Below are 27,070 nucleotides of genomic sequence, written 5' to 3'. Positions count from 1 at the left end.
TTGGTCTGTCCATTGCATTCAGCTCCCACGTGTCGTGGCTGATGTTGAAGGTCTTCAGAGAAGCTTTCAGGTACACAAATATATATACACATGCACTCAAAGCCTGACTAAGCGCGTTGGGTTATGTTGCTGGCCCCGGGCGTCTGTCTAGCAGAGGCGGGTGTAGCGAATAATGGATTTTGTCCCAACTTCAATGCCGCCTCCTTGAAAGACTGACCTGACCTCAGAGTGACCCTGTGCAGCCAACACGGCCCCCACGCTGACCGGTCCACTGCAGGTGCACGTGAAACTGGGCGGTACGCTCAACATGACCTTCGCCGCCAGCGATGCGGACTCGGACGACGCATTGACGTACTCGGTTCTGCGGGAGCCTGCAGCGGGATTCACATTCGACAATGTCTCGCAGACCGCCACCTGGAATGTTACCAATAAGACTGTGTCTGGCATTGAGTGAGTGTAGCTGTTTGTGTGTGTGTGTGTGTGTGTGTGTGTGTGTGTGTGTGTGTGTTTCTGAGAATATTTCTCTGTCACTTCCTCTTTCTGTCGCCAAGATTTTGTGAGTCTCCTCTCTCTCACTCTCTCTCTTTCCCTCCTTCCCCCCTCCTCTCTCTCTCTCTTTCCCTCTATCTCTCTCTCCCCGCCTTCCTCCACCCCCCCACCTCTCTCTCTCTCCCTCCTTCCCTTTCCGCCCTCTCTCTCCCTCCCTCCTCCCCCCCTTCTCTCTTTCTCTCTCTCCTCTTCCCCCTCTTTCTACCCCTCTCACTCGCCCTCTCTCTATGGATATATATATATATCCTTCCCTCTCCCCCTCCCTCTCATCTTTCCCCTCTATCTCTGTCTCCCCACTCTATCTCTCTCACACTTTCCTCTCTCCCTCTCCCTCTCTTTCTCTCGCTCCTTCCATCCCTCTCTCCCTGTCTCTTCCCCTCCCTTCCCCTCTCTCTCCCTCCTGCCCTCACCCTCACCCTCTCTACTCCTTGTCCCGTCTTCTCCCTCTCAGTCTCCCACTCTTTCTCTGTCTCTCCTCCCCCCCACCCCCTCCTCTCTCTCCCTTCCCTCTGCCCGCACTCTCTCTTGCCCTCCCTCTCCCCCCACTCTGTTTCTCCTTCCTTCCCCCACTCTATCTCCCCCGCCCCCCCACACACATCCTTCCTTCCTTCTTTCTCTCTCTCCCCTCCTTTCCTCTCTCTCTGGTGAATATCAAGCTGGTTTTAAACAGGGTTGTTCAACAATAAATCAGATGTTTGCTCTGTTAGCATTGGTACAATGACAATTTTCTTGAAATGGTAAATTATACGAAGCCTTCATTGACTTTCAAAAGGCTTTTGATTCTGTGAACAGGAATTTACTTTGGCCTATTTTGTTAAAAAAAAAATGGGTAGAGGTAGACTGTACGTGTGTATTCAGAATATGAATGATAATGTAAAATATAAGTTAGATGTGGTGCTGCCTTAACACATTATATTAAATGTGCAACAGGAGTAAAGCAAGGTGATGCATGCAGTCCAATATTATATCCGCTTTTTGTTAATGAATTGGCGATTGAAATATTCAGTCATGGAAGACACGGTGCCACTATTTCTTATGATGCATTTGAACTTGCAGAGTTGCCGCGGTTGACAGCAAGGGAGCAGCGTCCCCATCTTTCCGCGTGCAAATCGTCTTGTGCGACTGTTTGGAAGGTCGAGGCCAGTGCAGCTGTGTCGGCAAAGACACGTGCAACACTGACAACCTCATACCCACTGAGGACGAGTATTTTCTGTACGACACGTGCATATGCGAACCGTTCTACACAGGTGAAGGACTGAATGAAGGAGGGAGAGAGGGAGAGGCTCAGTGTGTGTGTGTGTGTGTGTGTGTGTGTGTGTGTGTGTCTTGTAAGAGAGGGCTGTGTATACTAGTATATATATAGATAGATGGAATTTTATATAGTGTGTGTGTGTGTGTGTGTGTTAAGAGAAAGCTGTTTAGACGTGTGTGTGTGTGTGTGTGTGTGTGTGTGCGCGTGTGTGTGCGTGTGTGAAGAGAGAGAGAGAGAGATGAACTTGCAAAACTCTGTGAAAGAAGAGGAGATAAAAAGAGAAACCAGCGAGTGTGTGTGTGTGTGCGTGCGTGCGTGCATGCGTGTGGGTGCATGCGTATGTGTGTGTGCGTGTGTGTCAGTGTGTGTGTGTGTGTGTGTGTGAGCACGCACGCGCACGCGTTTACGTGCCCGTGTCAGTCAACATGTACACAGTTTTGTCAATCGGATGTTTGCAGGGGAAAACTGCGACAGTAATCTGGACGCCTGCGAGGGTGACCCTTGCCCTCGGCTGACCAATTGCACCGACCTGACCATTGAACAACACAAGGCTGCGGGGAACGCGAGCCTTGGCTACACGTGCTCTGACTGTCCAGGCGGCTACACCAAAGTGGAGGGGGACGATGGCATCGCTTGCCAAGGTCAGTAGCTTGCATGATGTATGTGTGTGTGTGTGTGTGTGTTGGGGCTCATGTACATTTACGTGCATTTGACTGGGCTTTCATATTCTGTGAAACTGCATGTTTGGTGCATATCTGTTGTGCATGTGTGTGTGTATGTGTGAATGTGTGTCTGATTTTTTTTTCACATTTATTTGCTGTCACGGCTCGTGGCATTCATTTGTGCGTGTGTTCGTCTCCTCTCCCCTCTTCTCCCCTTCCTCTCCCTTTCCCTCCTCTCCCTTTCCCCTCTCCCTTTCTCCCTCCTTCTCTCTCCCCCTTTGCGCTCTAGCGTTCTCTTGTGTGCTCAGTTCTGTTCCGAACTGATGCACGTGAATTTGTTGTGATGTGTGTCTGACACGTCCTTAGTCCTCGCTCTGAACTCTTGAGATGAGTTCGGAGTTAACATCGTTTGGAAAGAAAGGTTTTGCTTTGCCTTTGGTGCCGGGCTTTGGAAGGAGAAGGGTCGCCGTTCCAGCAAGTGAGCTGTTGGGTGCCCTCTCGGACAGTCGTGGGGTTCGGTTCTGGTGTGACCCCCTTCTGCCTCTGTGTGGATCTGTGTTTCGTGTTTGTCCCCTGGGCCAGTGGTGAGCCTGATTCCTGCCTGGTGACAGATTTGTTCCCTGTGATTTCTTCCTGTTGGTTCTCCCTGACTGCCACCCCAACGGGACTCCAGGATTCACTTTTTCGTCATTCCACTTCACCCCTGTCTGTTCCAAACTCCCTCACTCCCACTCCTTTCCCCGACCCCCCATATTTCCCAACGCCCTCGCCCACAGTCCCTCCTCCCGTTTCCACCCTCTCCGTTTCTGCGGGCGTACGTCGAAAGCCAGGTCAGTGATGCTGTCCTTCAACAGATGAACTCGATTTAGGTTCAAGTGAACTGACTTTTTTTTTCTTTCTTTTTGCGTAGATCTGTGCTGCTGTTATTAGGGCTTACTGTGTCTTGATCAAGCTGCTATGATGTAACTAAAGAGTGTTGCTGTAGTTAAGTGTTTCAATTTGTGTGTCTGGACCAGGGTATTCAAAATGTACAACAGTAAAGAATTGAGCTGATTTATCTATGTCTCTGTGTTTTGTGTTGTCGGGGTGTTAGTTAGTCTGGGAAGGTGCGGGGGGTTCATGGGCAACCCCTTATGGGTTGTGACATTTGCCTATTTATCATCATTGCTGTATTTATTTATTTATTTTATTATTATTATTATTATTATTATTATTATTATTACTATTTAGTTATTTTTAAAATTATTATTATTTAGTTAGTTATTTATATATTTATTTATATATTTATTTATTTTATTTTATTTTATTAATTATATTTGACTTCATCAAGTTTTTGCGCCTTATACATATCATTATTACTAGTAGTAGTAGTTCTTTTTTATGTTTTTTTTTCTCAAGGCCTGACTAAGCACGTTGGGTTACGCTGCTGGTCAGGCATCTGCTTGGCAGATGTGGTGTAGCTACTGAAACTGAAACTGATAGTCGTGTCCGACTATGACCACCTGAACAGCAGAGGAGGCAACTGCTGTCCCGACAATCTGGGTCAGAATTTGATCACAGTGGAGAGTGTCTTGCCCAAGTTACATCCCCACTCTCTCGGCCAAGAGGGTTTTAGGACAGTCGGCGTCGGGTGGTTCCCAAAGGCCAACTAGCTCCCATAGCTGTAGCATTAACTCTCTCCATACGAACGGCGAAAGAGACGACGTTAACAGCGTTTCACCCCAATTACCACCATCAAAATATTGCAAGCGGAAGGCTCTTATACTGAAGAGGTGAATGTTGACAAAGACTACCACAATTCTGACGACGGAAGCTAAAGGTTGGGTCATTGAGACACCCACTGGACACCCGAGGGGTCTGTGTAGAGGAGAAGAGAGGACTGGCCGTAGTGAGTGGGTTAAGACTGTACAATCTTGCCTCCTTATTCAGACGTAGTCCTTCACGAAAGACTAAGCTGTGGCTTCCCATTGCTGTGGAGAAAACATTGATCATACAGCTCTCACTTGGCTGTTGGCCCAACTGTAAGTACATGTCAATCTGTGAATAAAGCCGTGTGTTGGGCCAGTGCTTTGGTTTCACAAAGAAAACATCCAAGGCATTCAAACTACTCCCCACTGTGTTATTGCTTTTCTCAAGCTTTTAGGAATCATGATTTCATTACTTCAACCAACGTCATGTTCTTCCAGTTTTATATTTCAAATGAAGCACATTTGCATTCCCGATGTAAGAAAATCCAATACAATGTGAAAAGGAAACACATTCATTTACATACATACCTCCTCAATAAAGGTATTTCTTCAAAGGAAAAGAAAAAAAGATAAATGCACATAGCTACGAACCATCGTGGAACCAAAGAAAGAACAAAAACTGAACTGACACAATTAAGTGCTTTTTTCAGCAGATACAGACATGCATACAGACATAAAACACACACACAGTTTAACACACACAAAAACAAATACAAACTAAACACGCGCACGCACAAACACTCACACACATACACATATGCACACACACACACATACACACGCGCGTGCACACACACTGACACAGACAGACATAAATACTTCTGTCCTGCCCTGCCCTATCCTGCCCTGCCCTATACTGCCATGCCCTGCCCTGCACTGCCCTGCCCTGCCCTATACTGCCATGCCATGCCCTATCCTGCCCTGCCCTGCCCTGCCCTGCCCTGCCCTGCCCTATACTGCCTTGCCCTGCGCTATCCTGCCCTTCCCTATCCTGCCCTGTACTGCCCTGCCCTATCTTGCTATCCTGCCCTATACTGCCTTATACTGCCCTTCCCTATCCTGCCCTGTACTGCCCTGCCCTATCTTGCTATCCTGCCCTATACTGCCTTATACTGCCCTTCCCTATCCTGCCCTGCCCTGCCCTGCTGATTACTACCCTGCACTGTTTTGCTCAGTGCTGTTGGCTGGGTCCCTATGTACTGATATGTTTTGACCTCTTTGTTGTTGTTGTTGTTGTTGTTGTTGTCGTTTCCAGACGTGAACGAGTGCTTGCAGACGCCGTGCCAGCAAGTGTGCACCAACATCGTGGGCTCCTACACGTGCTCGTGTCGCTCCGGGTACCGCGTGGACTCTGACAACGTTAGCAGCTGCCTGGGTGGGTACCCTGCTCGTGACTGTGACTGAGGGGCTGTGTGACAGTGGGGCTGTGTGACTGAGGGGCTGTGTGACTGAGGGGCTGTGGGGCTGTGTGACTGAGGGGCTGTGTGACTGTGGGGCTGTGTGACTGAGGGACTGTGTGACTGAGGGGCTGTGTGACTGAGGGGCTGTGTGACTGAGGGGCTGTGTGACTGTGGGGCTGTGTGACTGTGGGGCTGTGTGACTGTGTGACTGTGGGATTGTGACTGAGGGGCTGTGTGACTGAGGGGCTGTGTGACTGTGGGGCTGTGTGACTGAGGGGCTGTGTGACTGAGGGGCTGTGTGACTGTGGGGCTGTGTGACTGTGGGGCTGTGTGACTGAGGGGCTGTGTGACTGAGGGGCTGTGTGACTGAGGGGCTGTGTGACTGTGGGGCTGTGTGACTGTAACTGAGGGGCTGTGTGACTGTGGGGCTGTGTGACTGTGGGGCTGTGTGACTGTGGGATTGTGTGACTGTGGGGCTGTGTGACTGAGGGGCTGTGTGACTGTGGGGCTGTCTGACTGTAACTGAGGGGCTGTGCGACTGAGGGGCTGTTTGACTGAGGGGCTGTGTGACTGTGGGATTGTGTGACTGAGGGGCTGTGTGACTGAGGGGCTGTGTGACTGTGGGGCTGTGTGACTGTAACTGAGGGGCTGTGTGACTGAGGGGCTGTTTGACTGAGGGGCTGTGTGACTGTGGGATTGTGTGACTGAGGGGCTGTGTGACTGAGGGGCTGTGTGACTGTGGGATTGTGTGACTGAGGGGCTGTGTGACTGTGGGGCTGTGTGACTGTGGGATTGTGTGACTGTGGGATTGTGTGACTGAGGGCTGTGTGACTGTGGGATTGTGTGACTGAGGGGTTGTGTGACTGAGGGGCTGTGTGACTGTGGGGCTGTGTGACTGTGGGGCTGTGTGACTGAGGGGCTGTGTGACTGAGGGACCGTGTGACTGAGAGGCTGTGGGGCTGTGTGACTGTGGGGCTGTGTGACTGTGGGGCTGTGTGACTGTGGGGCTGTGTGACTGTGTGACTAAGGGGCTGTGTGACTGAGGGGCTGTGTGACTGTGTGACTAAGGGGCTGTGTGACTGTGGGGCTGTGTGACTGTGTGACTAAGGGGCTGTGTGACTGTGGGGCTGTGTGACTGAGGGGCTGTGTGACTGTGTGACTGAGGGGCTGTGTGACTGAGGGGCTGTGTGACTGAGGGGCTGTGTGACTGTGTGACTGAGGGGCTGTGTGACTGTGGGGCTGTGTGACTGTGGGGCTGTGTGACTGTGGGGCTGGGGGCTGTGTGACTGTGGGGCTGTGTGACTGTGGGGCTGTGTGACTGTGTGACTAAGGGGCTGTGTGACTGAGGGGCTGTGTGACTGTGTGACTAAGGGGCTGTGTGACTGTGGGGCTGTGTGACTGTGTGACTAAGGGGCTGTGTGACTGTGGGGCTGTGTGACTGAGGGGCTGTGTGACTGTGTGACTAAGGGGCTGTGTGACTGAGGGGCTGTGTGACTGTGGGGCTGTGTGACTGAGGGGCTGTGTGACTGTGGGGCTGTGTGACTGAGGGGCTGTGTGACTGTGTGACTGAGGGGCTGTGTGACTGTGGGGCTGTGTGACTGAGGGGCTGTGTGACTGTGGGGCTGTGTGACTGAGGGGCTGTGTGACTGAGGGGCTGTGTGACTGTGGGGCTATGTGACTGTGGGGCTATGTGACTGAGGGGCTGTGTGTGACTGAGGGGCTGTGTGACTGAGGGGCTGTGTGACTGTGGGGCTGTGTGACTGTGGGGCTGTGTGACTGTGGGGCTGTGTGTGACTGAGGGGCTGTGTGTGACTGAGGGGCTGTGTGACTGAGACTCAGGGGCTGTGTGACTGTGGGGCTGTGTGACTGTGGGGCTGTGTGACTGTGGGGCTATGTGACTGTGGGGCTGTGTGACTGTGGGGCTGTGTGACTGTGGGGCTGTGTGACTGTGGGGCTGTGTGACTGTGGGGCTGTGTGACTGTGGGGCTATGTGACTGAGGGGCTGTGTGTGACTGAGGGGCTGTGTGACTGTGGGGCTGTGTGACTGAGGGACTGTGTGACTGTGGGGCTGTGTGACTGTGTGACTGTAGGGCTGTGTGACTGTAGGGCTGGGCTGTGTGACTGAGGGGCTGTGTGACTATGGGGTTGAGGGCAGGAGGGAAACACTGAGAGAAATGACATGCCGGGGGGGGGGGGGGGTGAGGGGGGGGCTTAGGTCAAGGATGTAGCTGAGGTGAAGACAGAGGTGGAAGGAGGATGTGGGCGGGGTGGCTGGCAGAGGGAGAGATAGGGACTGAGGTCTGGAGAGAAAGAAAGGGAGAGATGAGAGAGGATAGAGGAACAGAAGAGAGAGGGAGAGAAGACAGAGAGGAGAGAGAGAGAGAGAGAAGAGACAGGGAGAAGAGAGAGGGAGAGAAGAGAGACAGAGGGAGAGAAGAGAGAGATGAGAGAGGGAGAAGAGAATGGGAGAGAAGAGGGAGAGAAGAGAGGGAGAGAGAGGAGAGAAGAGAGAGGAGAGAGGGAGAGAAGAGAGAGGAGAGAGAGAGGAGAAGAGGGAGAGAAGAGACAGGGAGAAGAGAGAGAGAAGAGGGAGAGAAGAGAGAGAGGAGAGAGAGAGAAAGGGAGAGAAGAGACAGGGAGAAGAGAGAGGGAGAGAAGAGAGAGGAGAGAGAGAGAAGGGAGAAGAGAGAGGAGAGAGGGAGAAGAGAGAGGGGAGAGAAAGGGAGAGAAGAGAGAGGGAGAGAAGAGAGAGAGAGAGAAGGGAGAAGAGAGAGAGGGAGAGAAGAGAGAGAGAGGAGAGAGAGAGGGATAGAAGAGAGAGAGGAGAGAGAGAAATGGAGAGAAGAGACATGGAGAAGAGAGAGAGAAGAGAGAGGAGAAAGGGAGAAGAGAATGGGAGAGAAGAGAGAGAGGAGAGAGAGAGGAGAGAGAGAAATGGAGAGAAGAGACATGGAGAAGAGAGAGAGAAGAGAGAGGGAGAGACAAAGGGAAAGAGAGGAGAGAGAGAGAGGGAGAAGAAAGAGGAGAGAGAGAAAGAGAGAACAGAGGGAGAGAGAAGAGAGATAGAGGATTGAGAGAGAGAGAGGAGAGAAAGAGAGAAAAGAAAAGAGAGCGACACAAGAGAGAAGGGAGGGGGGGATGGAGAGAGAGAGAGAAGATATAAAGAGAGGAAAAAAGAGAGAGATAAGAGAGAGTGGCCTTCACTGACACTGTAAGTCAAGATTTTATTTCATGATGGTAAATTGAATAAGGAACAATTGCTTTTTTACATCAAGCCATCAATGAAAATAATAATAAATAATAATAAATAAATAAATAAATAAGAATTAAAAAGAAGGAAAAAAAAGAAAAAAATAGGAGAGAGAGAAAGAGAGAGAGAGAGAGAGAGAGAGAGAAGAAAGCAGATGAAGAGCAACAATAATAACAAAATGCATAAATATATATACATATACAAGAATATTGGGATAAAGAGACACACACACACACACACACACACACACACACACACACACACACACACACACACACACACACACACCACTGAACACAAATTCTCGGACACAATTATTACACCATGCCCATCCCAGCCACATGCACATGTTCCCCCCCCCCCCCCACCCCCCACCCCCCACCCCCTATATATAGTGCCAAATCCTTGCCAACACAAGCATATACAAAACTGTAACGCCACGTAAGCGTCTTAACCACTCGGCCCCTTCCCTCCCCTCCCCAGATATTGACGAGTGCCAGGCCAACACCCATGACTGCGAACAACAGTGCATCAACGTGGACGGTGGCTTCACGTGTGGCTGTTTCTCCGGCTTCAGCCTCAGCGCCACTGACCCCAAGCAGTGCGTCCAAGATGAAACAGGTGCGTCTTGTCTCCCTTCGCTCTGTCTCTTTGTCTCTGTCTCTGTCTGTCTCTCTGTGTCTGTCTGTTTCTCTGTCTGTGTCAGCCTGTCAGTTTTTTTTCTGTCTGTTTGCCTGTGAGTGTCTGTCTCTGTCAGTCTGTGTCTGTCTGTCTGTCAGTGTCTGTCTGTCAGCATCTGTGTCTGTCTGTCAGTGTCTGTCTCTGTCAGTCTGTGTCTGTCTGTCTGTCAGTGTCTGTCTGTCAGTGTCTGTCTGTGTCTGTCTGTCAGTGTCTGTCTGTCAGTGTCTGTCTGTCTGTGTCTGTCAGTGTCTGCCTGTGTCTGTCAGTGTCTGTCTGTCAGTGTCTGTGTCTGTCAGTGTCTGTCTCTCAGTGTCTGCCTGTGTCTGTCTCTCAGTGTCTGCCTGTGTCTGTCTGTGTCTGTCTGTCAGTGTCTGTCTCTGTCTGTCTGTGTCTGTCTGTCAGTGTCTGTCTGTCAGTGTCTGCCTGTCTGTCAGTGTCTGCCTGTGTCTGTCAGTGTCTGCCTGTGTCTGTCTGTGTCTGTCAGTGTCTGTCTGTCAGTGTCAGCCTGTGTCTGTCAGTGTCTGTGTCTGTCAGTGTCTGCCTGTGTCTGTCAGTGTCTGTCTGTCAGTATCTGCCTGTCAGTGTCTGTCAGTGTCTGTCTGTCAGTGTCTGTCTGTGTCTGTCTGCCAGTGTCTGTCTGTCAGTGTCTGCCTGTGTCTGTCTGTCAGTGTCTGCCTGTGTCTGTCTGTCAGTGTCTGTCTGTCAGTGTCTGTCTGCCTGTGTCTGTCAGTGTCTGTCTGTCAGTGTCTGTGTCTGTCAGTGTCTGCCTGTGTCTGTCAGTGTCTGTCTGTCAGTGTCTGTCTGTGTCTGTCTGCCTGTGTCTGTCTGTCAGTGTCTGCCTGTGTCTGTCTGTCAGTGTCTGTGTCTGTCAGTGTCTGCCTGTGTCTGTCTGTCAGTGTCTGCCTGTGTCTGTCTGTCAGTGTCTGCCTGTGTCTGTCAGTGTCTGTCTGTCAGTGTCTGTCTGTGTCTGTCAGTGTCTGCCTGTGTCTGTCAGTGTCTGTCTGTCAGTGTCTGTGTCTGTCTGCCTGTGTCTGTCAGTGTCTGCCTGTGTCTGTCAGTGTCTGTCAGTGTCTGTGTCTGTCAGTGTCTGTCTATGTCTGCCTGTCAGTGTCTGTCTGTCTGTCAGTGTCTGCCTGTGTCTGTGTCTGTCTGCCTGTGTCTGTCAGTGACTGTCTGTCAGTGTCTGTCTGTGTCTGTCAGGGTCTGTCTGTCAGGGTCTGTCTGTCAGGGTCTGTCAGTGTCTGTCTGTCTGTGTCTGTCAGTGTCAGTCTCTGTGTCTGTCTGCCTCTCAGTGTCTGTGTCTGTCTGTTTCTCTGTCTGTGTCTGTCTGTCTGCGTCTGTCTGTCAGTGTATGTTTCTGTCAGTGTCTGTATGTTTCTCTCTGTGTCTGTCTGCCTTCCAGTGTCTGTGTCTGTGAGTGTCTGTCTGTGTCAGTCTCTGTGTCTGTCTGTTTCTCTGTCTGTGTCTGTCTGTCAGTGTTTGTCTGTCTGTGTCTGCCTGTCAGTGTCTGTCTCTGTCAGTCCCTGTCTCAGTGTCTGTGTCTGTTTCTGTCTGTGTCTGTCAGTGTGTCTCTGTCTGTGTCTGCCTGTCAGTGTCTGTCTCTGTCAGTCCCTGTCTCAGTGTCTGTGTCTGTCTGTTTCTCTGTTTCTCACTGTCCCAGTCTCTGTCTGTCAGTCTGTCTCTGTGTCTGTCTCTCAGTGTCTGTCTCTGTCTCTCACTGTCCATCTGTCTCTCACTGTCTTTCTCTGTGTCTGTCTCTCACTGTCTTTCTCTGTGTCTGTCTCTCACTGTCCATCTGTCTCTCACTGTCTGTATGTCTGTCTCTCACTGTCCATCTGTCTCTCACTGTCTGTATGTCTGTCTCTCACTGTCCATCTGTCTCTCACTGTCTTTCTCTGTGTCTGTCTCTCACTGTCCATCTGTCTCTCACTGTCTTTCTCTGTGTCTGTCTCTCACTGTCCATCTGTCTCTCACTGTCTGTATGTCTGTCTCTCACTGTCCATCTGTCTCTCACTGTCTTTCTCTGTGTCTGTCTCTCACTGTCTGTCTGTATGTCTGTCTCTCACTGCTCAGCTGTCTCTCACTATCTGTATGTCTGTTTCTCACTGTCTATCTGTCTCTCACTGTCCATCTGTCTGTCTCTCGATGTCTGTCTGTCTGTCTCACTCTCTCCCTCTCTTTCTGTTTGGTCTGTCTCCGGGTGTCTGTGTCTTATCAGTCGCTGACGGCGATGTTTGAATTAGGCTTACGGCTAGAAACAGGCCATAGTAGCTCCACCATCAGTATAGGCACAGTTTGATTTCGTTTATCAACAGTGATCGTTACTATTCTGAGTTATGGGTGGGCGGTTTTGGGGAATTATGTACGGAAATACGATTCACTTACTTCGGCACCACAAAGACTGGGAGTTGCATGGAAGTCTAGAACAGTGAAAGTGTGGGATTAAAGTCACAGCAAAGTTTCAGTCTCTGTCATGTGACGAAATTTTTAAAAATTCCATTGTGACATCATGATGACAATGACGCAGGGTTTGGTTGACGTGTCACTGAGCAGTTTGGACAAAATATCATTTTCTATATAAGTGTTTTGAATTCTGCAACCCATTCTGGAAGACCATTCTATTGTTTTGCAGAGAAGGTGTGTGAGAAATTACATGCAGTCTTTTGCCCATCTTTCTTATCAAGTGTTAGGCATAAAAAAAAAAATAATAATGTTAGCGAAATGACCCATATCATGAAAACAAACCAACACTTTTTGATTCATTTTTGCAAAGTATTTTATAACCCGTGTATATAACCGGAGTTTCTGGTGTGTGTGTGTGTGTGTGTGTTAAAACATAAACAAATTCAATTTCTCTGGAAATGTTTTGTCTGACAATGCCAAATTTGGGGAGAAAAAAAATCTTTTCAAGCATATCCGTATTTTACGGGTCATGAAGTGTTTATTTCGTTGAGGCTCCGGATCCAGAAAATATTTTGGGCTGTCCTAAGAACGGCCAAGTTGCATGAACGCTTGTCTGGGTGAACGGCACAACAACGTTTTTCTGGTTCGCAGTTAAAAGGAAAAAAAAATGCAAATTCTGGACGGAACACATAAAATGACACTTACACCATCAGCGTGTTTTGTTTATTGCGTATTCGTATTTTAGAGTGGATGCTGAATTCACAAGAATGAGGTCTTTTCTTTCATTTGTAGACAGCATGACAGACAGGTCTACAAAAGCACAGTCGAAGGGAGGCAACCACAGTTTTAGTCTTTTGATAAGTTGTTTTCCCTTGGAGAGTTGTTTGTAAAGAGAATGTTATGAAGTGAATCCTAATGAATATTAATTGTGTCCTGGCTTACTAACTTATTCTTTGTCTAAAAAAAAAAAAATCTTGTGGAGAAAGTTATTAGAAGTAATTATTTTTGTAGGCTGGAAATTGTTTTAGAAAAGGAAAACCAAGTCCGATTACCTCACTTCCTGTTTTCTTGAGTCAGAGAGTATCTTTTTTTGACGGGCTGAGAAGAGGCAGGCAGTACTCAAGCACATGTCAATCTGTGGAAACAAGTTGGCATAAAATTTTTTTTTTTAATTCAAGGTTAGTAAGTTACATTAAGATTATTATAAGTTAATTATGCTAAAAGGTAAGCTTATATGTTGTCACTGACTAAGCCATGACTTGGACTAGACTAAGATAGAATTGGATCTAGTTTACCATGTACTTTTTGGCACGGGCAGCCATATTGAAATTTGGGTAGAGCCAATTGTGGTTTTCTAGAATATTTAGTAGGCTGTCTTGTTGAAAGGGCATTTAAATAATGCTAATAATGTGTGTGTGATTAGGGTTCATAATTTAGTCCAATATTCCTAACACTGAATGAGTAGACTAATAGTAGGCTTAAGTTGATAGATATGTACAGTTTTAGGCCTATTCCGGTGGAAGAGCTTTTTTTCTTTCTTTGTTTATATAATGGCCCTTGCAGAGAAAGGAGGAGAGTGTTGCTTAGCATTGTTAGTATGCATTGTGTTATGTGTTATTTTCAGCGGCCGTTCTTTGTTCTTAGACTGCGCTGATTGCCACATCTGTGTTCTCTCCTTAACCTCGCCCCCCTCCGACCTTGCCCAATTACCCTTGTTTAAATCTACACCCAAAATTGTCCCTGGTCTAGCCCGTAAACTTCCGAAATTCTGCTACCCCTTCTCAATAAATCTGCGGCAGCTTTGAGTTATAGCTGGGATGGGATGACGCTTGTGTTGGTCCAAAATGTGTCTCTGTTGTTTTAGTGTTTAATTTTGATTTTTGAAATTGATATTTTTTTTTTATTTGAATCAATACTGTGGTCTGGTTAACCCTCAAAGTGCTGGATATAATAAAACATACTTACAGAAATCATGCTTAAAGGGATAGTTTGCCTCCGCTACCTGTGCTCTGATTTGGGGCATTTGTATGCTTATCAGTAAGAATAAATAGGTAAACCTATACATTTTTGGAAAGTAGAGTGAATGAAGAATCAGATAAAAGTAAGAAAAAGGCTGTACCTTGTAAGTTGTTGGAGATATTCCACAGGATATAAACAACAAATTTTGCAAACTTGTTTTCCAAAAACGTCAACCACAATGTTTATAGGTATTTTCACATCTTTTACAGAGTCAAAATCTCAAAATTGGCATTAAACTGTGCAGAAAATGTTCTGGCTGCAGAATCATGAAATGAATATAACTGAAACAATGAAATTATAAGCACTGTATTATTTGTTTGAGACACACCCACCGACGCCACGCACGCGCACATCTACAATACTTTATGCAATCACAGGCAAAAACAGAAATAAATGTTTTCTTTTAGCTCATGTTGCTTTCAAAAGCAGCAAGAATGCTTTAAATCAAAATAATTTCCAGTTTTCTAGCTTGATTTGGTCAAGAAATCGCAATAAACCCATGCCTAACCCACTTTACCACCCCTCCCCACCCCCATCACCCACCCCCCAGTTTTTGTGGCTGGAGACACAAAACTGAATGAACAACAAGCAAGCCAGCATGCCCAAGTGTCAAAATAACAAAGCCGTTTTCACCAGAATCCCTGTCAGCAAATGAATCATCACTAGTGACAAGGTCACTCATTTCCTGAGCTTTGTCAACTTCAGTGTCACTCATTGTTTACAAAAAATACGAAGATCTGGACTTATAAACTCGGTCAAAGTTTGTGCAAACACAAGCAGGGAGGCAGTAACACCAGAACGAGGCAGTTTTACGAAGGCTGCCGAGCATAGCCGTACAATGTCGGACCTTATGTAAACAGAGCCACGATCGTGGCCCATTGCACTTTACCGGGAAAGCCACGATCGTGGCTCATCGCGCTCTCCGGGTTAAGAAAGCCAGAAGTTGATTTGTTGAATAAGATTTTCCAGTGAGACAATTAAATGCAGATATAAAACCAAACAGAATTGTTCCATCTCAGAAAGCAAGAGCCTTACTCGGCCCCACCCTGTAGACAGAGTCAGTGTATTCCCCTGTTCTTTATCTTTCTTGCTGTCCCCAGTGTCTCTCTCACTCTTCTCTCTCTTCACTCTCCGTTTCATCGTTTTTGTTCGTCTGTTGGTTGTTCGTTCACCATTTCCTCTCTCCTTGTTTTTTCCTGTTTACTAAATTGGGGAGTTAGTTTTGTCCGTCTGTCTGTCTACACATTCTTTTCTTCTTTTTTTTTCAAATTGAATCAACGGCACCTCTCATTTTCGGTAATATACACTGGTGTGCGCAGATGTGGAAAAAAACTGCAATATGTTGGGTGTGTCTGAGGTGATGGCAACGTCAGTCTCCTTGCAATTGGAACTTAAGAACAAATTCTTAGATAATACGTATATGTCAAAATAACATGATGTATTTTGAGTAAATCATACAGTAATCAATTTATCGCACTAACAACAAACAAAAAACAAAAACATAAGTTTGAATATCAATTTTGGGTGTTAGTCGTTAGTTGGATTTTAGCCCTGTGGTAAGTTTTCTTGCTTCCAAGCTTAACATGAATGGTTCAGTCCTGTTCCAGTAGCATTTTTTCTTCATATTTTTTTCATATTTTGGCACAGACTGAGGGGACGCGTCAGTTTTCCTGAAATCTGGCCACATGTGAATGTGGCAATGGAATCTATAGCAGACGGGCACAATAGCTGAGTGGTTAAAGCATTGGATTTTCAATCTGACGGCCCCGGGTTCGAAACTCGGTAACTGCGCCTAGTGGATTAAGGGTTGGAATTTTTCCGATCTCCCAGGTCAACATATGTGCCGTGGACCCGCTAGTGCCTGAACCCCCTTCGTGTGTATACACAAGCAGAAGATCAAATACGCACGTTAAAGATCCTGTAATCCATGTCAGCGTTTGGTGGGTTATGAAAACAAGAACATACCCTGCATGCACACCCCTGAAAACGGAGTATGGCTGCCTACATGGCGGGTTAAGAACGGTCATACAGGTAAATGCCCACTCGTGTACATATGAGTCAACGTGGGAATTGCAGCCCACGAAGAAGAAGAATCTATATCGAAAACTTATGGGAAATAACCGAATTAACGGAGTTTTAAAAAGATAATAAAATAATTTTAAAAACACTGAAAATGGGTTATGCCCTCTATCAATAGCATCAATTCCACAATGCATGAAAATTGTTAAAGTAGATCATCCCCTGAGTGAAAGATACTGAAGCAGAAGAGAAACAGTGGTCAGATCTGTGTCACCATTGACCACTTCTAGCCTCGTTTTGATTTTATTTCATTGTGTTTTGTACCTCAGCCACCAATCCCTGTGCCCCGCTCAACTGCAGTTACGCCTGCAGCAACGAAACCGGATCCTACCAGTGTGCATGTCCGTCAGGATTTACTGTGGCTTCGGATCAAATCAGCTGTGAAGGTATGTGTTGTCTGTCCTTTGTGTGTCTGTCTGTCTGTCTGTCCCTCTCTCTCCCTCTCTCTCGCTTCTTTTCTCTTCCTGTGCATGGAATGTGGCCTGTGGATGACAATTTTCATGGGGTTTTTTTTTTCAGAATTTGTTGTTTTTGTTTGTTGTTGTTTAGCCCACGGCAGAGGGCTTGGCTGGATGTATAATAAAAAAAACAAATTTTTTTTAAAGTAGTAATGCTTCTTCCACTAACCTGTTTAAATAAAATTCGTTTCGTTTCGTTCTCTCTCTCTCTCTCTCTCCATTGTTATCAAAACATTTGGAATATCATATAGATGCATTCTCAAGCGTTTTGATTATTTCAAACTGTTTTGTCCAAAGCAGTGAAGGGGCATGTATATATATATATATATATATATATCTCAAACAGGGCGTCATTGGATTAGACGATAAATGGAGGCATGCACTTGGCACACTCATGGTGACAAAAGTGTTGTCTGCCAAAGCATCTAGTCATTCGGATGAGACGATAAACCGAGGTCCCGTGTGCAGCACGCACTTGCCGAACTGAAAAAAGAACCCATGGCAACATACATGCTGTCCACTGGCAAAGTTCTGGAGAAGACATCCACTCTGATGGGGACACGAATATATGAAAATGTCACCCAAGGCCTGACTAGCGGGTTGGGTCGTAGTGTTGGTAGACGGGTGCAATAGCCGAGTGGTTAGAGCATTGGACTGTCAATCTGAGGGTCCCGGGTTCGAATCACGGTGACGGCATGTGGTGGGTGAAGGGTGGAGATTTTTACAATCCCCCAGGTCAACATGTGCAGACCTGCTAGTGCCTGAACCCCCTTCGTGTGTATATGCAAGCAGAAGATCAAATACGCATATTAAAGATCCTGTAATCCATGTCAGCGTTCGGTGGGTTATGGAAACAAGAGCATACCCAGCATGCACGTTTCCCGAAAGCGGAGTATGGCTGCCTATATGGCGGGGTAAAAACGGTCATACACATAAAAGCCCACTCGCGTATATACGAGTGAACGTGGGAGTTGCAGCCCACAAACGCAGAAGAAGAAAAGAAGTCCGAAAGCAGTGGTGCCTCCTTAAGAAACTGAAACTGAGGGCTCCATCCTCAGACAGCACATGGTATCTTGTTAAAAATATCACGTGTCCCAGTCGTCACAATATCCACAGTACCATGTACTTGATACACCCTTTATTATATAGCCTGTGTTGTCATACCCTGTGTGTTGTTATATAGCCTGTGTTGTCATACCCTGTGTGTTGTTATATAGCCTGTGTTGTCATACCCGGTGTGGTGTTATATAGCCTGTGTTGTCATACCCTGTGTGTTGTTATATAGCCTGTGTTGTCATACCCTGTGTGTTGTTATATAGCCTGTGTTGTCATACCCTGTGTGTTGTTATATAGCCTGTGTTGTCATACCCTGTGTGTTGTTATATAGCCTGTGTTGTCATACCCTGTGTGTTATATAGCCTGTGTTGTCATACCCTGTGTGTCGTTATATAGCCTGTGTTGTCATACCCTGTGTGTTGTTATATAGCCTGTGTTGTCATACCCAGTGTGTTGTTATATAGCCGGTGTTGTCATACCCTGTGTGTTGTTATATAGCCCGTGTTGTCATACCCTGTGTGTTGTTATGTAGCTTGTGTTGTCATACCCTGTGTGTTGTTATATAGCCTGTGTTGTCATACCCGGTGTGGTGTTATATAGCCTGTATTGTCATACCCTGTGTGTTGTTATATAGCCTGTGTTGTCATACCCTGTGTGTTGTTATATAGCCTGTGTTGTCATACCCTGTGTGTTGATATATAGCCTGTGTTGTCATACCCTGTGTGTTGTTATATAGCCTGTGTTGTCATACCCTGTGTGTTGTTATATAGCTTGTGTTGTCATACCCTGTGTGTTGTTATATAGCCTGTGTTGTCATACCCTGTGTGTTGTTATATAGCCTGTGTTGTCATACCCTGTGTGTTGTTATATAGCCTGTGTTGTCATACCCTGTGTGTTGATATATAGCCTGTGTTGTCATACCCTGTGTGTTGTTATATAGCCGGTGTTGTCATACCCTGTGTGTTGTTATATAGCCTGTGTTGTCATACCCTGTGTGTTGTTATATAGCCTGTGTTGTCATACCCTGTGTGTTATATAGCCTGTGTTGTCATACCCTGTGTGTTGTTATATAGCCTGTGTTGTCATACCCTGTGTGTTGTTATATAGCCTGTGTTGTCATACCCTGTGTGTTGTTATATAGCCTGTGTTGTCATACCCTGTGTGTTGTGTGTTGAAGACATTGACGAGTGTAAGCTGAACCAGTGTTCCCAGAAGTGTGACAACAACAACGGCAGCTATGTCTGCTCCTGCTACAGCGGCTTCTACCTGGATGCCGACAAAGTCAGTTGTAAAGGTGCGTGTCCTGTGCTGTTACGTCTGAGACTCTCTGATGCTCACGAGAACCGAAATGTTTCACTTGCTGCCACTGAAAAGTCGGCCTACAGTGATGTCTGGGTGATCTTTTGCAGGAATGACGCTTTGGTTACTGTGTGTGCATGAGGTGTGTGTGTGTGCGTTCGTTCTTTAGTTTAGCGTCTTTTCACAATTAGTGATATTAGACGATTTTTATAAAAAAAAGGGGGGGTGGGTGGGGGGGAAGAGAAGTAAGAATAAACAGAAAAGGTAGAAAACTATTAAGAAATGCATAACTAACATGAAATTAGCTCTAACAGTAACAATTCAATAATGATGATAATAACAAAAACCAGTAACATGATTATGAAGTACATTAAAGGAATGTAGAAATAGGGCTATGAACTAATGCCTTTGAAAGTTCTACTAAATGAACCTCGTTAGAAATAACTTCCCCAAAATCATCTGCAGAATAATTACTCTCTATGAAATACTTGGGCAAAAAGATACGTAACTGCTGACATGGAAACAAACTATGGTGCAAGCCGAATTGCTTACCACAAATGCATATAACATTTTTACTATATTTTGTCTTCAGCGCGTCAAGTTTTATACGGAAGAAAGTAGATGTTATTAATCTTGTATAGCAAGCTGAAGAATTCAGTGTTTTTTCTTTAATAATACGTTTGGGGAATAATGTCCCTTTCTGTTTTGAAGACTCTGTCTTCCATCGTTTATGAAATTGACCCCATGCTGTTTTTTCTAACAGAGTGTATGCTTCTTTCACAGAAATTCGGACAAGTATTTTTGTCGATTTTTCTGAATCTTGTGCTCCTCTTTTAGCTGCTTTATCAGCAGTTTCATTGCCATAAATGGCCACATGAGAAGGCATCCAACAGAAACTGACATCAGTACCTTTAATCCTCAAACAATGTACCAAATGATTTGCCTCAATAACTAAGTCAGGTCTTGTTTCAAGGTTAAATGATTCTAGAGCATAAAGTACTGATTTGGAATCAACAAAGAATGCTATTTTCAAGAAAACTGTTTGATGGCTTACCAAGTAGCTGTGTGTGTGTGTGTGATTTCTCCTTTAGTGTTTGTCCACTAAACGTGATATGAGTCCAGAGAATGAGGGGAAAGTGGTAGTTGAGGGAGTGAATGGGATGACTTGGCAAAACGAGGATGGACGGGCATTATTAATGTATCATACTGATGCTTTGTTCCGATGTCTCTGTGGATCACTTGATTCTTTTGTACAGTGTAGGCTATGTCTCTGTGGATCACTTGATTCTTTTGTACAGTGTAGGCTATGTCTCTGTGGATCACTTGATTCTTTTGTACAGTGTAGGCTATGTCTCTGTGATCCCTTGATTCTTTTGTACAGTGTAGGCTATGTCTCTGTGGATCCCTTGATTCTTTTGTTCAGTGTAGGCTATGTCTCTGTGGATCCCTTGATTCTTTTGTTCAGTGTAGGCTATGTCTCTGTGGATCCCTTGATTCTTTTGTACAGTGTAGGCTATGTCTATATGGATCCCTTGATTCTTTTGTACAGTGTAGGCTTTGTCTGTCATTCACTTGATTCTCTTGTTTCTAAGGGTTGGTTAATTTTCTTTCGACATTGTATAATGTTGCTTTTTTTGTTTGGATTTCCCCGGCCATTATCTCCATGGTTGATATCAATATTCAATCAGCACAAAATAACAAATAGATAAAGCTTGTCGCATGATAATGACGATCATGATGACAACACTTATGATAATAATGACCATAATGTTATGATGTTGACTGTTGTAATTATAACAGTGGTAGTGACGATGGTGATGATGATGACGACGACAGTGATGATAACAATGAGGATGATGCCTATGAAGATGGCGATGATAATAATGATACTGATATTAACAAGATGACGACTTTGCTGGGGGTGTTTTATCATCACTGAGATTCCATTCTTACACACACACACACACACACACACACACACACACACACACACACACACACTCTATTTCCCACCACCCAATGTGTGCAGACTGTCCCGCCAACCAGTTCGGCGAGAGCTGTAATCAGACGTGCGACTGCCGAGGACGAGGCACGTGCGACAAGGTCAGAGGTTGCGTCTGCGACGCTGGTTGGTCAGACGTCACGTGCAGCAGTGACGTCAATGAGTGCGAGATGGACGCCAACTTGTGTCCCATCGATCAGATCTGCCGCAACAACCCGGGGTCGTTCGCCTGCGTCTGCCCAGAGGGTTTTAAGAAAGTCGACGGGACTTGCATAGGTAAGAAGAAAAAAAACTGCATGTTTCTGTCTCTGTCTCGGTCTCTTTCTGTGTGTCTGCCTGTTTCTCTGTCTCGCTCTCTCTCTCTTCTCTCTCTCTTTCTTTCTCTCTTTTCTATATTTCCTCGTCTCTCTTTCACTCTCACACACACTCTGTTTCTCTCTGTCTCTGTCTCTGTTGGCTGTTTCTATCTGTCTTTGTCTCTCTCTCTGTGTGTCTCTGTCAGTCTTTCTCTTTCTGTCCATCTCTCTCTCTCTCTCTCTCTCTCTTTCTGCCGCTCCCCCTCCTCTCCCCCTCTCTCTCTCTCTCTCTTAAGAGGAAGAAGAGGGGAAGGGTTGGATGTGTGTGTGAAGAGAGAGAAAGCAGTTGAGGGAGTTTCTGTGTATGTTCGCACATGTGTTCAAATGCGTTTGTGAACGCGGGCTTGCGTGTGCGTGTCTGTGTGTTATTATTTCTGTTTGTTACTCTGCGCGCTGGTGTAAGATGGAGAGAGAGAGAGAATGTATTTATATATATTGAGAGTGTTTGCGCCTTTTGTTAACTCACTCAGTACGGCCAGTCCTCTCTTCTCCTCTGCACAGACCCCTCGGACGTCCAGCGGGTGTCTGAATGACCCAACCTTTAGCTTCCGTCATCAGAATTGTGGTATTCTTTGTCAGCATTCACCTCTTCAGTATAAGAGCCTTCCGCTTGCAATATTTTGATGATGGTAATTGGGGTGAAACGCTGTTAACGTCATCTCTTTCGCCGTTCGTATGGAGAGAGTTAAAAAGGATGAAGGTGCTCCCCAGCTTTGTCACTGGGTCTGTGTGTGGCAGTCATGTACAGGCCGACTGCAAGGGACAGGCACAGACAGACAGAGAGATCTGACAGACACTTTCAAGCAGCAGCAGTGCACAAAACACGTATGCCAAACCTTAGCTTCACAGGCCCGTGCATGCATGCTCGCATGTGTGTGTGTGTGTGTGTGTGTGTTGCTGCTTGCAGACATAGACGAATGCGCGCCGGGGTCGGAAAACAATTGCGGCCATGTGTGCAACAACGTGCAAGGGTCCTACACCTGCTCCTGTTACGAGGGCTACCAGTACAATGCCACCACCGACACCTGTGACGGTCAGTGCCTTCATCCCTGTGCCTCTGGTAAAGCAAACTGTGCGTCTGGTCCTTGGGTTGGGACGATGAACCCAGGTCCCATGTGCAACACGCACTTGGCGCACTGAAAAAGAACCCATGGCAGCATAAGTGTTGCCCTCTGGGAAAGTTCTGTCAAAGAAATCTACTCTGATTGTTTCAGAAATATGAGTATGTATGTATATATGTGTGTTGTGTGTGTGTGCACTTGAGGCGTGACTGAACGCATTGGGTTATGCTGCTGGTCAGGCATCTGCTTAGCAAATGTGGTGTAGTGTTTATGGATTTGTCTGAACACGGTCATGACTACTTGAGTAACAGAAACTTACTGTCAGCATTGCAGCCATTTGTCCATTACCTCCTTTCACATGTTTAGTGCCAGGATTCCAGGTGTGTGTGCATTTCGTGTCATTTTACTGCCAGGATTCCAGGTGTGTTTTCAATTCATGTCATTTTACTGCTAGGATTGCAGGTGTGTGTGTTCATTTTGTGTCATTTTACTGCTAGGATTGCAGGTGTGTGTGTGTTCATTTTGTGTCATTTGACTGCCAGGATTCCAGGTGTGTGTTCATTTTGTGTCGTTTTACTGCCAGGATTCCGGGTGTGTGTTCATTTCGTGTCGTTTTACTGCCAGGATTCCAGGTGTGTGTTCATTTCGTGTCGTTTTACTGCCAGGATTGCAGGTGTGTGTTCATTTCGTGTCGTTTTACTGCCAGGATTGCAGGTGTGTGTTCAATTTGTGTCATTTTACTGCCAGGACTGCAGGTGTGTTTTCAATTCATGTCATTTTACTGCTAGGATTGCAGGTGTGTGTGTGTTCATTTTGTGTCATTTGACTGCCAGGATTCCAGGTGTGTGTGTTCATTTCATGTCATTTTACTGCCAGGATTACAGGTATGTGTTCACATTGTTTGTTTCATGTCCTTTATCACCAGGAGCACTTCAGGTGTGTGTTTTGTTGTTGGATTGTATCAGTCGCCTTGGATGGGGTCAGGATGGAGGTAGGCATATGTCCGTCAAAAGTAAAATTTAAAGTAAAAATTGAATGAATTGAGTGAATTGAATAAGCAGTATGATAATTGATATACACAGTGTGTATGTGAGTGTGTGTGTGTGTGTGTCTGTTCAAAACGTCCTCGCCCTTTAATGTACACATGCTTGTGTGCATGCATGCGTGCATTTTGTGTATATGAATGTGTGTATGTCTGTATAGATATCGACGAGTGTGCGACAAACAGCGCCAACTGTGAGTACGGGTGTGAAAACTTCGAAGGTTCTGCCAACTGCCTGTGTGGTTCTGGCTTTGTTCTCGATGATGATCGACGTTCCTGTGTCAAGGGTTCGTTAACGTGTGCTTCGTGGCTCTGTGTGTGTGTTGCTGTCTTGTTTAGCAATGGGGTATGTGAAGATTGAGTTCTGGCTCAAACATTTACATCCTGGAGTTATCAAAGTTGATGTTTCTTGCATTTTGAGTCTGCCTTTTTCTTTATCTGTTCTTCTGTCTCTGTCTGTCTGCCTCTCTCTTTCTGTCCACCCCCCTCTCTCTCTCTCTCCCTCTTCCTCCCTCTCTCTTTCTCACTGTCTCTCTCTCTCCCTCTCCATTCCTTCCGCTTTCAGTGTAAACGTGTATGTGTTTGTGTTGTGGAAGTAGTGCTTTCATTTAATGTATTTTTACATGTGATATTAGACGCTCTGTGTGTGTGTGTGTGTGTGTGTAATGTATTGAGAAGATTCATAAGCATGTTCTGAAAACCAGTTACATCGTTATGAAAGGGAAAGAACATGAGTGAACTTTTTTGTTTTGTTGTGATTGTTGTTTTAATCAGCATCCTGAAGTTTGAAAACAATGACCACATGCACTGAAGAATACTTAAGCAAACAGCCCATATTTGTTAAGAAGAAAAAGAAATGACAGCAGGTGAATGGCCTCTCACTTTACTTTGAATGCATCAGGCGATATGTTTTAGCGGTTTTGTAGCTTTCTGAATGGCCTCTCAATTTACTTTGAATGCAGTAGGGATCTATCTATTGTAACGTTTTTGTCGCTTTCTAAACGGCCTCTCACTTTACCTTGAACGCTGTAGGGTTCTATCTATTGTAACGCTTTTGTCACGATTTTAACGGCCTCTCACTTTACTTTTGAATGCAGGGGGGATCTGTCTATTTTCATGTTCTTGTCGGGTTTTGAATGACCTCTTACTTTTACCTTGAATGCTGTAGGGTTCTAACTATTTTAACGCTTTCGTCGTGTTTTGAATGGCCTCTCACTTTACCTTGAATGCAGTAGGGATCTATCTATTTTAAAGCTTTTGTCGTGTTTTGAATGGCCTTTCACTTTACTTTGAATGCAGTAGGTATCTATTTTAACGCGTTTGTTCCGTTTACAACAGCCGCTCACTTTGCTTTGAATGCAGTAGGGATCTATTTTCACGCTCTCAAGTCCTGACTAAGCGCGTTGGGTTACGCTGCTGGTCAGGCATCTGCTTGGCAGATGTGGTGTAGCGTATATGGATTTGTCCGAACGCAGTGACGCCTCCTTGAGCTACTGAAACTGAAACTTTCACGCTTTTGTCGCGTTTTCCATGGCCTCTTTACCTTGAATGCCATAGGGATCTATCTATTTTAAGGCTTTTGTCACGTTCTGACTGGCCTTTCACTTTACTTTGAATGCAGTAGGGATCTATCTATTTTAACGCTTTTGTCAGGTTCTGACTGGCCTCTCACTTTACCTTGAATGCAGTAGGTATCTATTTTAACGCTTTTGTCGCTTTCTGAATGGCTCTCTTTGCTGAAAATGTATCATGGGATATATCTTAAGAGTTTTTCAGCATTTTTATTGGCCTCTCACTGTAACAGGGGATATATTTTCAGAGTTTTTCTGCTTACTGAATGGTTTCTCGATGTAACGGGACATATTGTGAGAGTTTTTCCACTTTCTGAATGGTCTCTAACTGTAACAGGGGACATATTATGAGAGTTTTTCCACTTTCTGAATGGTCTCTGACTGTAACAGGGGACATTATTGTGAGAGTTTATCCCCTTTCTGAATGGTCTCTGACTGTAACAGGGGACATATTGTGACAGTTTTTCCCTTTCTGAATGGTCTGTCACTGTAACAGGGGACATATTGTGACAGTTTTTCCACTTTCTTCATGGTCTCTAATTGTAACAGGGGACATATTGTGACAGTTTTTCCACTTTCTGAATGGTCTCTGACTGTAACAGGGGACATATTGTGAGAGTTTTTCCACTTTCTTCATGGTCTCAGACTGTAACAGGGGACATATTGTGAGAGGTTTTCCACTTTCTGAATGGTCTCTGACTGTAACAGGGGACATATTGTGAGAGTTTTTCCCCTTTCTGAATGGTCTGTCACTGTAACAGGGGACATATTGTGACAGTTTTTCCACTTTCTTCATGGTCTCTAATTGTAACAGGGGACATATTGTGACAGTTTTTCCACTTTCTGAATGGTCTGTCACTGTAACAGGGGACATATTGTGACAGTTTTTCCACTTTCTTCATGGTCTCTGACTGTAACAGGGGACATATTCTGACAGTTTTTCCACTTTCTGAATTGTCTGTCACTGTAACAGGGGACATATTGTGACAGTTTTTCCACTTTCTGAATGGTCTCTGACTGTAACAGGGTCCGCTTTCTGAATGGTCTCTCACTTTGCTGGACCTGTAAAGGGGAACGTATCTTAAGAATTTGCTGATCTCTGTGACTGTGGTCTGTGACGTGGTGGTTAGCGTCATTCAGATGAGACCATATACTGAGGTGCAGTCTGCAGCATGCTCTCAACGCACGTAAAAGAATCCTCGGCAACAAAAGGGATGTCCCTGGTACCATTCTGAAGAAAAATACTCTTGTGTTGAGGCATGACTGGAGCCAAACTGAACCACTCAGAAAATGAATGATGAGCGCCTGGCTGTCTGTAGGTTCTGCCGAGGAAAGCAGCCTGTTGTGCAAATGACTCTGTGTGTGTGTTTGTGAAGCACTTGGAGTTTGATCTGCGGCCAAAGATAAGTGGTATAATGATAATAATAATAGTTAATAACAACAATAATGATAATAGTAATAATAACAACCATGATGATGACGATAATAAATAATAATGATGATAACAATATTAAGCATAACAACAGTAATACTAATTAGAAGAAGAACAACAACAGCAGCAACATCAGCAAACCAAGAACAAAAATGATAACAACAATGATAATAATAATGATAACGACAATGACAACGACAAAACAACAGCAACCACCACCCCAACAATCAATGAGTGCGACAATACCAAGGAATGGCGTTACAGAGCAGGACCCGTGTGAAGCCCTGGACTCCAGCAAGTCCTGTCAGTACGCCTGCAGAGTGGTCAGTGACCAGGCCCAGTGCTACTGCAAGAACGGCTACAGTCTGGTCGATGACGTCAACTGTCAGGGTCAGTCGCTCTTCCTCGTATGTGTGTGTGTGTGTGTGTTCGTTCTTTAGTTTAGCATCTTTTCACTGTCAGTGATATTATACGATTAAAGAATAAATAAGTAAAAGATAAAAATAAAACGTGGGTGGGGGGGTGAGGGAAGAGGAAAACAGACAAGGTAGAAAACTACCAAGAAATGCATAACTAACAACATGCAGTTACATTTAACAGTAACACTTCAATAATGATAATAACTAGAAACCATCAACACATTTCTGAAGTACATTAAAGGAATGTAGAAATAGGGCTATGAACTAATGCCTGTGAAAGTTCGGCCATAAGAACCTCGTCAGAAAGAACTTTCCAAAAGTCATCTGCAGA

General features: G+C 45.6%; 1 protein-coding gene across 2 annotated transcripts in view; it reads left to right on the top strand.

The window, feature by feature from the left end:
- The window catches only part of LOC143290354 (uncharacterized), a 153,974-nt gene that overhangs the window by 76,845 nt on the left and 50,059 nt on the right, over positions 1–27,070 (top strand). For both annotated transcript variants that reach the window (XM_076599716.1, XM_076599717.1), the window contains 11 exons: positions 243–450; positions 1,606–1,796; positions 2,260–2,442; positions 5,467–5,586; positions 9,345–9,482; positions 16,313–16,429; positions 18,735–18,851; positions 20,886–21,134; positions 22,122–22,247; positions 23,479–23,604; positions 26,585–26,710. In XM_076599716.1, the coding sequence (XP_076455831.1) occupies positions 243–450; positions 1,606–1,796; positions 2,260–2,442; positions 5,467–5,586; positions 9,345–9,482; positions 16,313–16,429; positions 18,735–18,851; positions 20,886–21,134; positions 22,122–22,247; positions 23,479–23,604; positions 26,585–26,710 (1,701 nt within the window). The remainder of the gene's footprint in view (positions 1–242; positions 451–1,605; positions 1,797–2,259; positions 2,443–5,466; positions 5,587–9,344; positions 9,483–16,312; positions 16,430–18,734; positions 18,852–20,885; positions 21,135–22,121; positions 22,248–23,478; positions 23,605–26,584; positions 26,711–27,070) is intronic.

The sequence above is a fragment of the Babylonia areolata genome, chromosome 15, assembly GCF_041734735.1.
Source record: "Babylonia areolata isolate BAREFJ2019XMU chromosome 15, ASM4173473v1, whole genome shotgun sequence".
NCBI lineage: Eukaryota > Metazoa > Mollusca > Gastropoda > Neogastropoda > Buccinidae > Babylonia > Babylonia areolata.
This window is presented reverse-complemented; position numbering and strand designations above follow the sequence as displayed.